The 15,778-nt window shown below is 43.4% G+C and overlaps 1 protein-coding gene across 5 annotated transcripts in view; it reads right to left on the minus strand.

Annotated features, from left to right (window-relative positions):
- Positions 1–3: 3 nt before the first annotated feature.
- NUP214 (nucleoporin 214) overlaps positions 4–15,778 on the minus strand; it is a 44,970-nt gene continuing 29,195 nt past the window's right edge. For 2 of the 5 annotated variants that reach the window (XM_074609012.1, XM_074609017.1), the window contains 8 exons: positions 12,718–14,463; positions 11,137–11,210; positions 10,463–10,619; positions 8,217–8,366; positions 5,260–5,431; positions 1,659–1,801; positions 894–918; positions 4–233 (listed from right to left, as the gene is read on the minus strand). In XM_074609012.1, coding sequence (XP_074465113.1) covers positions 200–233; positions 894–918; positions 1,659–1,801; positions 5,260–5,431; positions 8,217–8,366; positions 10,463–10,619; positions 11,137–11,210; positions 12,718–14,463 — 2,501 coding nt within the window. In that variant the 3' untranslated portion in view covers positions 4–199. The remainder of the gene's footprint in view (positions 234–893; positions 919–1,658; positions 1,802–5,259; positions 5,432–8,216; positions 8,367–10,462; positions 10,620–11,136; positions 11,211–12,717; positions 14,464–15,778) is intronic. The other 3 variants (XM_074609016.1, XM_074609013.1, XM_074609014.1) reach the window with 3 other exon arrangements.

The following is a 15,778-nucleotide window of genomic DNA, read 5'->3' on the forward strand; positions in this document are numbered from 1 at the left end:
ACATCAAGGCAGATAAAATAGTTTAATATAGAGCGAGAACAAGTGTTGCATAAAAATAAGCAAAATCTTTTTCTTAAAAAAAAAAAAGTCTGGTCTGAGAATTTGTATTTAAAAGAAAAGCCATTTGGATATTGATCATGGAGGTGACTCATGAACGCAGGAGCTTCGGCACAGTTCTACAGGAGAGTTCAGGATGTTCTTAACTTCTCCATCCACTAAATCCAGAGGAAGATCTGTGGAGCAAGAAAAACAACCAGCACAGCAATGAGTGCCAGAGTCTCCCTCAGGCAGCATTAATTCAGCAGATCTCAAACAAACCTCCAGTCTCCCTAGAGAACTGGGAAAAGCACTAGTATTTCCAGCATCTTCTACCTGAGACTGCATCAACACATACTAACGAGATATAATTATGCTCACGCTTTCTCTATTTGACAGGGAAACAAAGTAAAAGAAACTTGCTAGAAGTAATCCCCCAAGCTGGTGGCAGAGTGGGTGACGGAGTTAACCTCAACTCTTAGTCCCGTTCTTTAACTGTAAAATCCGCATCCCAATTCACCCAGAAAGGTATCAATTTATTTAATTCCCAGTTTCAACCCGGCAAATGGAGTAGATATTAGATTCACACGCACAGCTTCAGCACACACAACATGTGCCCGAGAGGTGGAGAAAGAGCACAATGTAACTGAAAACTCTCTCTCGTACGAAAGAGTAACCTCACTGGAAAGCACATATTCAGAGCCTGGACTTTAAGCTCTACGCAGTGCCAGTACAAAGGGAATCAGAACTACTTTGTTACTGCTACTTCCAAAGCTTGCTCTTGTAAACCAGTCAACTCTTCTATTCTGATTCTATTTGGATTTTTAATGAAGAATTAGACACAAAATGGTACTTACGTGTTAGATGATCCAAAACCAAACCCTGAAAGAAACGCAAGATTAGAAAAAACAATTGTTAAAAGGTAAAATGAATGCATAAAATTTGTAGCAAAGTCCCCTCCCACACAGAGACTGAAAAACATGTCCTTCCTGCCTTAGGCCAGGAAAGAGCGATGGGCAAACAATGAAAGTCAAATCTCCACCTAGAAGAAAAGTGACTTGCCTTGGTTCTTTAGAGGGCTTTGCTTTCACTGCTAATCAGCTAGGTCCATTCATTAGTAGCAAGTGCATACAACGCCTCAAAGGCTCTCTTCTCAGCCCTGCGTACATCACTGCAGCTTCACGGAATTACATCAGATAAAGATTTGGCTATTGGTGGGCTATTGGTGTTCTGGCTCAATTTTGCAGTGCATAGTCTTTTGACACTAAGTACTTACAGATACGCAAGCATATGGTACTGAAGAGATATTCATTATTTCTCAATATTTCCCTTTGAGAAGAAAGAACAACCCCACAAATAGGGGTGAAAAGCAATCATCTGATGAGGTGTGCAGAAGAAGAGGGATTTACTGACATGCCACACCGCAAATCAGTGAAGAAATTATGAGATAAAGTCTGAGACTTTATCTCTTTTCTGAGACTTTCAACTCTCCAGGTCATGGTGCCTTCCCTACAGCAGGACCGGGACGATTTCTGACAGGACGCTAAGGAGTCACACCCAAGTTCCAGGAAAAACTAGAGACATGGGACCCATTAGCTTTACTATATTTTGATTTCTCCTACCTCCTCCACCTGTCCCAAAAGCTGAGAATCCACTGCTTTGTGTGCCGAAACCGGTACCCTGTTGTGACAGTGATCCAAACGTCGGGGTATTCTGATTTGCTAGCGTGCCAAACGATGCTGTATTGTTACTGGTACCACCAAACCTGCAGTTTAAAGAGAAAATTTGTGTTTGCAAGCATCTTCTTACTTACACTGGAAGTTTGTCCCCATACCCACAATGATAACAGTGCACTCCTTAAACAAGGATACATCAAAAGACTGAGACCACCTGATATGAATAATAATTGTTCATTTTGGAAACTCATTTTCTGGTTTGGGAAAGACTATTGTACACACACACATCTGTTCAGCTCCCATTCTTAATGTAAACCAGGCAGAAAGGCAAATATGTTCATGCTTACACACATCTTCATGCGCTTGGACATACCGACTCCAGCCATGAAGTGGAATATATTAATTTACCCCTGTGTGTAGTTTTTGCCCTTTAAGCTCAAAAGTACAGCATCGTCTCGTGTCACAAAAAGGATAACGAACACAGAATTGGTATGAGCTGCTCGTGGCCAGAGCACAAAGCAGAGCCCAGATACAGAACTCAGACTCCCAACTTTCAGATGGGACCTTACCCTTCAGATGGGCCCATGTAAACCGTTTGCAGATTTCTCAATTCCTTTCTCTCCCCAGCTCATTTTGAACCACACACAGTTCCAGTGCTTTCCTGAAGATCTGCACCTACCTGGCACTTCTCCCCACCACCTTTGGATTACTTCCCTAATTGCTTTGGGGAAGAAACAAAGAAATACTTTTATATATGGAAGTTGGTCTCCTTTCTCCACCCACTCTGTCCAACCAGGCACTGTAGAGCTACCAGCATGACACACTAATGAGACCACGATATGCATTATGGTTCTCTGCTGCCCTCCCCCAAAACCTCTCCCAATTCTGAGCGCAAGTGGTGCACTCAAAAAATGAGCTTCAAGTGTTTCTCTAACTTAAACTGGGCAAAAATGCAGACACAAAGTTTTCGAATGACAAGCTCTGCTAAAGCTCTGCAGGTGCACGATGCTACTGGTACTAACCCGGTGCCAGCCCTTCCCTGAACGGGCCACGTCAAACAGCGTGGCAGCTTTGCAAGGCTGTGCCTCACGCTAGCTCCTGTCATTTCTGACTTAAAATATGAACTGACAGCACATTAACCCACCGCTCCATCCATCCCGATCGAGACGACTTTAAAAAAATCCAACAAACAAAACACCACATCAAAACACATCGCTCAGATAAAAGACAACCCTTGTAGCAGTGTGACAAACAATTCACCTGCTAAAGGGCATCACCTCTCCTATCCCCGACACTGTCAACCATACGCACTGCTTCCACGTCCAGCGTTAGATACAAGGGCAGGGCAGTGACTTTGCCTCTTTGGCCCTGCTAACCATCCCCAGTGCCTCTGGTTTGGCTCCTGACCCAGGTACCTCGCAGACAACTTCAGCTCAGAACCACAAATGCGGTTTTCTCAGCAAGGGCAGACCAGGTTTTGTAGTTCTTTTTTAAAAGAAGCAAGATGGGGCGATGTATTCAAGAAGAGGAGATTTTTACAGAGCTCCATCTCAGGCCTATGCCACTAAACACACAAATGTACCCGGCGAAAGGAAGTGGAGGTGAAAATAGCGACAAGGAAACTTGTGGTTCAAACGGCTTCTTTCAGTTACAACTAGAAGTACCTGCCTGCTGAAAAATACTAAGCACAGTAGGAACAGCTTAAGCTACAGACAAAAGACACGAGATACAGTCATTGCCTAGTAACAATTTAATCAAACCTATCTTGCCCAGATTTTCAGGTCTTTTGTAAAGCTCCTATACAAACCAGAATTGAGGGGCACTCGAGGTTAGTTTATGAAAGCAAAACATTATTTGCTCACAAACAGTCTGAACTGCAGACTTGGGAGAAGTATAGCGGTTTCTATTTTTGATACTTTAGTCATTTAACAAGTGATGCAGATTTTTCAGAACTGAAGCAGCAACGAATCACATGCATTTAAGTTAGCAGCGTTCTCAGGAACTTGGAGTTAATACCGCGCAATGTAACTGGCAAGGAACTTCTCTGGATTTGGCAGAAAGGAAGTCCTGCAAAGGAGCTACATTATACCGCAGAACTAAACTATTGCTCAAAATTTTGTGGTGAGATTTGGGTTTTTGCAAAGCTGCCTGGGAATTTTGCGCACTCTTTTCAAGTTTTAAACTCAAAATCAAATTCCTCAGGCGACTCTGAAAACACCGGACTGAGTCTGCACCTTTCTAAATTCTCAAAACTTCCCACAAGTTAAGGCACTGAATTATCCTTCTTGAGTCTGCAGGCTGCTTATGCAAGACCTCTGTTTGCTGCTCATTCTGAATCCCGTTTTATCTTTAAGCTTCCAGCATTGTCACTGAGCGCATCCAGTTTCAGTACAAAACCCAGCAGCACAATGGCTAAAAGTTGGAAGTGACCAAAACATCAGCTGAGTTGAAGCTAAGTCATCCCTACAAGCACATCCTTCTTTGTGGGGATTTAATTAAGCTGCCTCTATTTTTACCCTTTCCAAAGGGCCTCACCAATTTGCCGCCCCAGACGTCAGGCCACAGCAGAAGAACTTAGTTGAAGCCTCCCACAGCTCAGGGTGCCCCGGCAGATGAGTATCTGCCGGACCTCAGGGGGAATGAACAAATTACACTTCTGGATGTTCTAATGTGCTTTATGTAAAGGCAGTTCCCCCTGAAACTGAAGACAAACACTTGCGAAATATGTAAACACTAAGATTGGGAAGACACCCAGTTTCCTCTTTTCACTGGAAGTTTTTATTTTTTTTAATTGGGTCTATTTGGTCTGACTATAATGGTAGGGCACGACAGAGAGTTGCTTGCTGGTAGTGCAATGTTGAAGAAGTACATTTGCTGCCTATTGCAGAAGCTGCTTTGCAGGGTTTGAAATTCTGCATTTGCTGAACAAAACAAGGAATCAAGTGCTGTCTGCTCTGGTGCCAAGCACAAGCTGAAGGGGTAAAGGAACAGGTTAAAACAATCAGCGTGGGATAAACACAAATCGCTCTGGGAGCACAGGCCGTTACAAGTGCTTCCTCCCACCCCCACAGGTGAGAAAACAGACTGAATTCTCATTAAAATCTCTAGCCCAAATCTCACAAGTGGATAAGGTGGCTAGACAGAATCACCGATAATGATATTTGTTGTTGCCTTTGCTAGGCATGGTTTGTAGGCCTAGATTTGAACTCATTCAGTGTGCACACAGAAAATACTCCTGCATTCCCTTAGACACTCGCAAGATGACTCACATTTTCCCCCCATCGCTAAAGATTCAACACAGTAGTTTCAGCACTAAAATGAGATCATACACATTATTTCCTTTGGGGGGGTAAAGTCTTTGTTTTATGTCTTTTTTATTTTATTTTTTTTTAAAGAACCAACCAAACAAACAAACCAAGGACACTTTGAGTTTAGCAATCGATCACTGAATACATTCTTTATGTTAAAGCAGAGGTAACTAAGCATAATAGTTTTTTTGTCATGCAAGAACACTGCTTTCCCAAACCCTGGACCCTGGTTGGCTTACCCAAATCCTCCAGCGCTGGCCGCTGCTGTACCCTCGCCGAACACTTTGCCTCCCGTTGAGCCCAGAGGGCTTGAAAAGGTTGGGGCTGAACCGAATGCTGGCACCCCTCCGAACCCAGGGGATCCCCCAAAAGTGGGAGGGCTGCCAAACACTGGAGCAGCACCGAAGCCACCTGAGCAAAACAGAGGCAAAAAAGGGACAAGAACATCACGTAAACAATAACGCAGAAAGGGAAAACAAAAATTAGATTTCCAAGTAGATAATTTCCATAACAGAGTTGTTCATCTTACCACATGAACACAGCGTTATTTATAAAACTAATGGCCATGAAGCTTCCAAACTGCAGGGCATTTTGTTACAAAAGACATGGATAAGAAGAGTCCCTGAACGCATGCAGAAAAACCTGCAACTGAATTAAAAGACTGTCCAGAAGAAAACCACATTCTGGGTCTCTTGAATGTTTGAGCACAAGATCAACTCAATCCCCAGAGCTGTACTAAAAGGCGGTAATATATATCGTACGTGCTCGCCCACTGCAAAGGAATCTCTACTTGCTTTATATAGAAGAGACCAGTATCTTAATTGTGAGATAGCAGGCACGCACAATAACCAAGTTCTAGTAAAAGTACATCAAACAGGTGCTAGACTGATGCTTTTTTTATTATAAAAAAATAAATCCATCCATCATAAAACTAGCAGTCCTTACCAGAATAAAAGCTTCGCTTATGCAGTCAGTTTTAAAGCTCTGCTCATCACCATTTAAACAAGTTACTATCCAAAGGAAGTGCATATAACAATGCAAAATGGAAAGCCTCCTGTAAAGGCCAGCTTCGTGAACATTTGCTGCTGTGGTTTGGTGGCAGCGTTTTACCCTGACTTCTAGTCTCAAGCTCTGGAAGGTCATCCAAGTGTCCTGTGGACAGGACGTCACGCATGCAAGTGCTTGAACTGGAAGAACTCCCCAGTGCAATGGTTGTCTCCCCCACCTCTTAAGATCAGAGAGCAGACAGCAAGCTTGGTTTTTAGGTGCTCCAGTGATGCAAAAAGATTCAGGAGGCAGGGTATTATCTAATCCTGGTGGAAAATAAAATGCAATCATTAAATGCCAGGTCAGTGGAACTGCGTGATTCCTGCAGGGAATCAGGAACTGACCTCTGCTCTTGGCACTTTCTCTTTGGGTTTTATCTGCCTTCTGGAGCTCTGAATGGACTTCTACCCAGATTATTTTATTCTATGTTCATCTGCTGATATTATTGGCCCGTTTCTAATTGACACTGGAACGTGAAGGACACCTGCTCTTTTGTTTGACTAGGGCTGAGGACTGGGATACCACCACGCATTTTAATACCCTGGGTGAAATTCCAGTCCATGTCAAGGTAATGGATACTGTTTGGCTGTAAACACAAAAGGTCTGGAAAAAACAAATGCTAGGCTTGAATTATTTAAACACAGATCAGATGTCTCATTACCTCTGTCTCTAGGAAGTTAGCCCCCTCTAGAAGGGGCTGAACCTCTGCTTGGCATACACTCCCTTTTGCATTGCATGCTAGCAAATAGTGGAGAAAGGAAAGTGCAACATTTAAGTAGCAAAACCAGGACAAAGGGGGATTCAAATCAAGTAAACCCTTCCAATTCAGCTGGGAGAGGAAGACACATCATTCATTTCAATACTTAGCAAAAATAACCAGAGGAGGGAAGGATCTGAGGGGCTCTGTGTGAGTGGATGTGCCTTCTGCAAAAACCTCTTGAAAATCCTATCTCAAGAAGAATTTTCAAACCAAAACAACCAAAAGCAAGGAAAGAGTCACTGGGTGAATGAAAGAACAACTTCCTTCAGAAATGCCTTTCTCCTCTAGCAAAAATAACAGATGGGAGACACAGCTGAGACAAAAAGCTCAGTCCGCTACCAAGCGGCATGCAATACTTGAGAGACACCTTACAAACGGCTGCTGGATCCGACAGCATCATCATTATGCTCTCTGCCACTTCACTAGACGAGAGCACAGCTCCTGACAAAGCAGGGAGTGCTTCCCCTCACAGCGCTGCTTCTCCAAAGGTAGCTCTTGAGCACCATCGTCTCAAGACGACTTCAAGGATGACCAAGCCTTCCCCCAGGGATGAAGCTTCAAAAGACACACTTGAGAAGAACACCTGTTGTCTTCAATGTTCACTATAAGAACGGTCTGAGGATAGAGGAGAAAAGCTTTGCTCTACCTCACCCTTTGGGCCTCCACTTTTGCCTGGTAATTAACAAAAGGAACATTTTGCCATTTATTTCTAATCAACATATGACAGTCACCATTACTTTTATGGCTCTTTCTTTGGGCAGATGACAGTAAAAATAAAAGAGTTTTTGTGAAATTTCCAATATTTGATTCAATTAAGTCAACTGACAGAGAGAGCAGCAGCTCAGCCACAGAAGAAACTGATGATGATGGGTCAAACTGATTTCAAAAGAGAAAGACCTGAAGCATGTCTGATACGAATTCTATGAGGAAGCTTTCCCATCGTAGGCACCTGTGCATCCATTCACATGAAGAAATGGGGACAAAAAGGGTCTGGGTTACAAAACCCAGAGTGAAGTTTGGAAGATAATATTCCAAGGAAGCAACTAAAATAGGAATATTCAGTTCCATGTTCTGTCCTCTTCGTTGTATTGTACATAAAACCAGAACTAATTCACACAGCTCTCTGCTCCTAAACTTCAATGGGAATTTCTGGAATGAACACCTGATAGCGTAGTTTAATGGATGCTTTTCTGCACAAGAGACTGTAAATCTCTGCTTTGAATTTACCAGTTTCGTTCACTAAGCCATTAGTTATTTTTTATTTATTGTTCAGAGACCATTCCTGTGTATGGACTGAGTCCAGGCTGTAGACATCTGAATGGTAGAATACTCTACTAAATTTCTCACAGATAAGCGTGGGTGTTTGTAGTGGGCGGGTCAATAAAGTACCTGCTTTGGTTGGGCTGGAGAACCCAAAGCCTTGAGATGCCACACTTCCACCACCAGAGCTGAACGTGCCTGTAGGCTTCTGCTCTCCAAAAGATGAGCTGCCAAATCCAAAGGTCTTTGCTCCGCTGTTTCCAAATAAGCTAGAAGAATCTGGGAAGATGAAGAATACTCATGAAGCTCATAACAGACAATATTCTATGTTACACTTCATTAACTGGATCGGGGAAAGGGAACCCCCGTTTACTTCCCCAACCCCCAAGCACAAAATGAACACACTGAAAACAGCACTCTGCAGAGAGAAGCCGAGTTATCCCCTATTCCCACAGGCCTTTGTAGTTCCACCAAGTTCATTCTGGATCTTATGCACCACTAACAACCCTTTATTGCTACAATCTAGCAAATCACAGTGATGGATGATTTGTTTAGTTGCATCCTGCGCCGCAGTTACTAACAGACTGTCCCTCAAGTGAGAAATCACAGCAGCTAGAATCAGTCTCTTGACAACACAAATATCAGTCCACCACAAATCAAAGATTCTCAGCTATTTTGGCAACGGCCAGTATTACTTAACATGACTATGTGATGGGACCTTAAAGTAGGAGCCAAACTTTTCCAGCCTTACTGAGAAAGGACTCAAGTTTTCACCTCTCACTAGGCCACTCGGATTTTTAGCATCTAGTGGCAGGACACAGAATAACCAAAGCTTTTCTCCGGTGAACCATCTGTTTTATTTCATCACAAACCCCAGCAATAAAGGAGGACTAAATTAGCAAGGTTAGAGAACTGACCTCAACCATTAATCCCAATGGATCATTAAAGATGTAATAAAATAAATGGATTTGCTCTCCCAAGACTTGAAGTGCTACTTCTAGCCACTTGCAGCCCATTCTACAGCTTTCCTTTGTTCTTCTACTTTTATGTCTTAGCCACTGCTTCCCTTCCTTTGTGCTTTCTACCTGCTGGACTCCACCTTTCTGCTTTCCCTTTCTGCCAAACCCAAGTCACAAGTGATGAAATAATGAAGCTGGGTAGTCATTTAATAAAAGCCATAGTTAAGAAATCATCACGTAGAGCTTTTGTGACATACAAATGTATGTAACAAGCGCAGAGCTGCGATAGCTGCGCACGAAAGGGACGAGAGAGCCTGCTAGTATTTCAAATGAATTGCAATACCAGACAATGGCATACATGCGTCTCCGCTCAAATCTGACAGTATTAGCAAGACCCACTAGCCCAGAAAACTCAAGACTAATGTGTTCTTAACTTGACCCTGGCATTAAAAAAACCAAACAACAAAACCAAACAAACATCTATTTACACTGATAGTGAGTGATTCTTGCCTTTACAGTTACTCTTTTATAGCAGCTAGAAAAAAAATAAAAATCTAATAGTCCCTTAAAGTCCCTGGTGCAAAGGAACCTGCAGGTAGCTTTAATGTATTCTTAACTACTTCTCATGCCTCTTTTTGTTAGGTTGGTTGGCTGGGCAAGAAGCAACATGTGGGAGGGCTGGTGGAACACCTCACACGCAGATTGATTTAGCTAAAACACACGCGCAGACTGACGCCTTTTAGCTGACAACTGGAGCAAAGGAAAGGGCAAGTGCCGAGTCCCTCCTCCCAAAAGGGTTTTAACACAATTGCTCTCATCTACCCATCTTTCACAATGCTTGCAAGAGTTTATCTGTGAGACCCTCACCCCGTCTACCAAACCTGGATAAAAACTGATAAAAGGAACTCTCAAATTTTGATAAAATGCCTTGCATGTGCTGCATAATGGTAGCCATTTTTAGGACAAAGCTGAGGAAACTACTAGCCATCACACACTTGTTTATTTGGTTTCTCTTGAGGATGGGATTCTTAACAATTTTTACAGTGTTAGGGCAGATGGGAAATAATGAAAGCTTTCTAACTTCCCACCAAGTTGGAAGCAGAAATTCTGTGACAAGAATTTAGATTATTCAATTGTAAAGAAGCATTGGGCCAAGAATTCCCTACAGAATATGTATATTCTTCACACTCCTTGCATCCGCTTGTTTGTTTCAATGGCTTCCCTACTTGTTTTCCATACACCTAAAAAAAATTCCGGATTGCACATCATGCACACTCTGTCTCCATTACCCCCCTTAGAAGCCTTTCATGTTAACACAGAATTTCCTCAAAGCCGACTAATGGCAGAAAAGCAAATGGGACCCCAAAAGCAGATGGAAATCACAGCACATTCTGTCTTCTTGTTTTGTTCACTTACTCTGGGAAGCTGCAGATCCAAATCCTCCACTGGAGGAACTGAAGGGATTCTTATTGGCTGCATCCTGACTTGGCTTCCCTCCCAAACCACTGAAGAAGCCTCCACCTCTCCCACCACTTCCAGTTCCAAACAAGCCCCCACTGGAAGAAGATGGCTGCTAGAACGAAAAGGACAAAAAAGGGAGGTAAGCGAAGTTCAAAGAAGCACGTGCCCCCAAGGCTGATTTTCCCACCTGGCCTATTCCTCCTGATGGACGAAGGGGCTGATGAACCAGCAAACAATCACCTTTCAACACATAATGCAATGAAATCTTATTTAAGTCTGTCTTAAACCTTGTCTATGGTACGGAGTAACACCTTTGAAACGTGTCCTACACTGTCCACTTCCCACTTAGCATGGAACAAAGGCAGGTGACTTACCGCATTTCTACATTATCTTGCACATGATAAAACATTTGTCTCTCCATATCCCTTGGAAAACATTCACACAGATGCTGCTTTGGTGCCCACTACAATAGCAAATATCTTCGGTACAGCCTGGGACACTTTCTACTGAGTGCATCAAATTGAATCTTTTTTTTTTTTTTCTTAATATATCAGAAATAGGTAGGGAACCCTGAACAACTTCTCTATACATTACAGTCCCTTGTTTCCACAAAAGCAATAAATACTTACCTGACCAAAGACAGTCCCTCCAGTATTAGCTGCTTGCCCAAACACAGAGCCTGTGTTACTAGAACCAAAACCTGCTAAGAAAAGATGGGAAAATAAACCACCAGAACTATTACTAGGGTATAAGACAATTAAGGGAGGTGACACCAGTCCAGAACAGGGAAAGGACAGGTCTCACATGCCAAAACTGGAATACAAATGATGTTACCAAGTATGTTTAGGTTGGACAAATTTAAAGTATATGCCAGCAAACAAATAATAAATTCCATTGAAGTTTATTTGAAAGTCATTCTCCTTTTCTCTTTGGCCAACTAAAAAACCAAATAGAAAATAAAAGGCCTTTTCACCTGTGGGATTGTTGCTAACAATGTAAAGAATTGGATTTCTGCTAACATTGCTATAATAATGCTGCAAGTCATGAACAAGCACGGTAGCATTCTGATTTCCCTTGTGCAGGGAGGATCTGAGCTTTGTTACCTAAAGATTCCTGTTATAGATAATGAAATGTTTTGATTAAAAAAAGAACTCCCCATTCCATTTCCCAGTTCGCTTAAATGTGCATTTTGTAATAAAACTTGCATTTCTATAATTAGGAACACCTTTCTCAAGCAGAGTTCACTTCCCCCAATTTAACTGTTCTCTGTTACTGTAGTTAAAATGAGCAAGCAGTTTGCCTACAGTGCCATCATTTTTAATTAAACAAGCCTAATTAGTTTTTCTTCCTTGGAAATACATGTCCTCTATTATTACTATGTACTTTTCACTTTTCCCTGGGAGCTCTCTGAAGATTATAAAGAGAAAGCTTTGGAAAAAACCCAACAATATATTGTAGCGATGCAGAGAACAAAAGGAGACTGACAAGGTTTGGTCTGTGCAAGTATTCAATTTAACCGTACAGACAGGTAGCTGATGGTCATGTTACTGCTGTATTTAATTTTGAGATGTTTCCAAATGCAAAAGCGGATTTAACAGATTAGTTCCTTAGTAACTCATCACTTTGAGGGCTTAACATTTTTTTGCCATCCCAGATGATACGGTACTATACCTGGCTATACATCCACTCTTGCACGTACTCAGTGCAGCCCGCTGAAGGACGTGCTGCATCTGTATTCATTGCCTTGATTAAGGTCTCAGAGCTGCCTTGCCACTTCAGTGCGACAATTTACACCAACACAGTAGTTTAAGATCTTTTACACTATGCTGAATCCAACCCACTTATTGTACAATAGGCAGGACAATACATACTTCAAAATTAAGTCAAGGTAGACTTGTAAGTATAAAATGAATGCAAGATTGGATTGCAAAGGCTACATTCAGAGGCCTACTGATGAATAGCGAAGCAGAGCAAAAGCTTCTTTGGTCTCCAACATTAGCTCTCCTTCACACACACTGCAGTTCCTATTCTTACTAATGGTGGGGAAAAAAAAAAACACCGAAAAAAACCAAACCAAAAACCATCAAGTGCCATAGGGAGGGGAAAAAAAAAAAAAAAAAAAAGGTATTTTCCCCAGGGATATACTGCTCTTTGTACTTCAGCCAGACGGCACCACTGGGAAATCACATCTCCCTGCAGTTTGTTCTCACCTGAAGCTTGGCAGAAGCTGAACCCAGCAGATGATGTTGTAGTAGTAACGGCGGCAGCGCTACCAAAGACGGATCCCGCCTGCCCAAAGCCAGTGCTCTGCCCAAAGACTGGAGGGCTGCTTTGTCCAAACAACCCACCTCCAGTGCTGGCAGATGGCTGTCCAAAGGAAAAGGAGCTGGCGCTGTTGGTGCTAGCTGATGCTCCAAAAACACTGCCACTGCTCGAGGCTGCTGTGGAAGCTGCTGGCTGGCCAAAGGCTGGCATTGTCCCAAACCCGGACTGGCTAAAGGTAAAACCACCTGAAGAACTGCTCGCTGGTTGCCCAAAGGTCGGTGCTTGTCCAAAGGCTGGCTGACCAAAGCCCCCGGTAGTGGTGGTGCCGAAGGCAGAAGTACCAAAACCTGAGCTGGCAGCCTGCGTGGTAGCGGTGGTAGTGGACAAGGTACTGGTGGTGAGTTGCCCAAATGGAGAGGATGCTGTGGTACCTGCTGGTAGTTGTCCAAAAACAGGTGGTGTGGAAGGAGTGGCAGCTGTATCACCAGCAGGCTGGCTAAATGCTGAGCCAGAAGAGCTGGAACTCGGAGGCTGAGAGAACACCGAGGAGCCTGCAGAAGTGGGGGCAAACACAGAGGCCCCAACAGCTGGGCTCTGAACACACGTAGTGACATCAGAGGTAGCAACCAACGCACTTGTGGCTTCTGCAGGAGAGGCAATATTTGTTGTAGAGGTTGTCGCCGAGACATTCTGATCTGGTGGGGCAGATGCAGAGACAGCAGGAGGCACCGGTGCCTTCAAATCACTTGTGGAGGCAGGAGTAGCAACGGCATCAGGGGGAGGTGCTGCCGATGTGGTGACAGAGCCCGCAGAGACGGTGTCCCCGGCTGTGGCCTGGGGTAAAGCTGGTTCTTTAATGGACTCTGAAAGCTGTATCTGTGGCTGTGGTGACTGCGTCACTGGAGGTGAAGAGCCAGCTGCTACAGCTTCATTTTCAGACGGCTTTTCTGACACAGTTGGTAATTTGGCATCCCCTGCAACCTTATTAGAAGTTGCAGCAGGGACAGCAGTTTGTGATGAGCTTAAGAAACCTCCAAACGAGAGGGACGTTGAAGCAGAGAGAGTAGAAGGGGTAGAGGTGGACGTGCTCATACTACTTGCTTGCTGAACACCAAATGAGAAGGTGGGTTTATTGCCACTAGAGGCTCCAAGATTAAATACCCCAGAAGACCCTGTGTTGGTTATCTGCACATTGCCAAACAGACTGCCTGTGGCACTAGTGCTGGTGGACGGGGATGCTGTGCCAGCCGACGTGACTGACGTTGAAGCAGCTTCTCCAGCCTTTCCTAGTGACAGGGGAGCACCAAAAGTAAACCCAGCGGGTATTGTAGATACTTTGGTTGACTGTGCTCCTGCAACACTGGTAGATGGTGCTTTAGTGGTGGTCTTGGCACTATCATCTGCTTGACCAACCCGTAGTCCTGAGAAGCTCCCAAGAGTTTCCCCGGCTAGATTGCTCTGAAACAAGTGATCTGGTTTAGATGGAGGAAAGTCCAACTTGCCAGAGGCTGTGGAGGGAGCAGAAGATGTTGTTGCAGCAGGTTTGTTTGACTGGGTGCCATCTGCTGAGGCACCTGGAGCACTTGCTGGCCTGAGGGACCCAAAAGCAAAGGAGCTTTCGGGGACTACTGCAAATTTGGAACCCCCAGCAAGCGAAAATGTATCCGTCTGGGTGGACTCTTTAGCAGGGGCTGTCAGGGAGAGAGACAGAAGTTACGGATTAAGTTACAAATTGAGTATGCAAAGCTCATTTATCATTCTTACAATAATAGCATGCTTTAGTGTTTCACAGATTGTTAGACAGCGCTCTCGCCTCAAACTTATAAAGCCTCTGACCATCAGGTAACTGCCACTTCCATGTGCATTCAGGAGACAACAGTGACATCTGAAGCCTTTATGGACAAGGCTGCAGTGACAAAAACTTTCATGTCATAGCCTCCACTTAACCACCCTTCTCTTTGAGTGCAGACAATTTCAGCCTTTGTCTCCGATCTCTTTTTCAACAATTTGATGGTTAATACAAGCCATTTGCTGTTAATACCATTTTCACCCCTTCTTACTTGGTTCAGCTAAACAATTCCTGACATTCACTACAGAACTCTGTTTAAATCAATGGCTCAGAACAGAGTTTGAGTCATAAAAATACTTTCCGGCACTTGGAAAGTCTTCTGCAGAATCAAATCTTTCCTCACAAATTCAACTACTTGACCACCAACCAGTTTCTATGCAGCCTATTTTCAGCTTTGAAAGACTAGAGACAAGCTCTCAAGTGTAAGTACCAAAGCAGCTCCACTCGTAGGATATACTGCTGTCCAACAGCGTGAAACTGCTGAAGTTGTAAAACCAGTCCAGTCTCACTTATTTGATATGTTGTCATTTCATTTCTGAGCACCAAGCACACACGAATTCTGACTTGAAAACCCTGCATTGGTATTTGGACTATGGGTTGATTTGGACAAAGTACAGGAAATCTGCATGGAGATCAAATAACAAAGAGCAAAAGCTTCTTAGCACAGCTGGTATTATCCTTGTGTTTTACCCTGTTAAGTATATTAAGTATATTTAAGTATATTAGCAACTGACACTGAATAACGTAGCATTTGTTTCCTCCAGAGGCACTGAAATTCCTTCTTTTTTTCTTCCATCACCAGCTAACAGAGGCAAAGGCACACCTACCGTTTCATGGAGCGGCACGAGGTAACTGCCCTCCCACAATGCTGTGGTTCACAAGTCCATCTCCTGCGCCTCCCACGCCTCCCTTAATCAGTGTTATTTACCTAAGCTTTTACGTTAACTGAATCTTCAAGTTTTAAGCCAAGTTAGTTCTCTCTGCTTAATGTCAACAGAGTACTAGTAGCATTGCTGTGGCTGCAACGGCCTAAGGACATAAGCAAGCCAAGATTTTTAAGAAGAGGTGGTATCTTTGATTAGAGCAATCAGTAACATTGGAAATAGTTTCTCACCATACAACCTCTTTTGCAAGACTAAAACTGGAAGGATAACACT

Source organism: Larus michahellis, chromosome 15 (assembly GCF_964199755.1).
Source record: "Larus michahellis chromosome 15, bLarMic1.1, whole genome shotgun sequence".
In the NCBI taxonomy this organism is placed as follows: Eukaryota; Metazoa; Chordata; class Aves; order Charadriiformes; family Laridae; genus Larus; species Larus michahellis.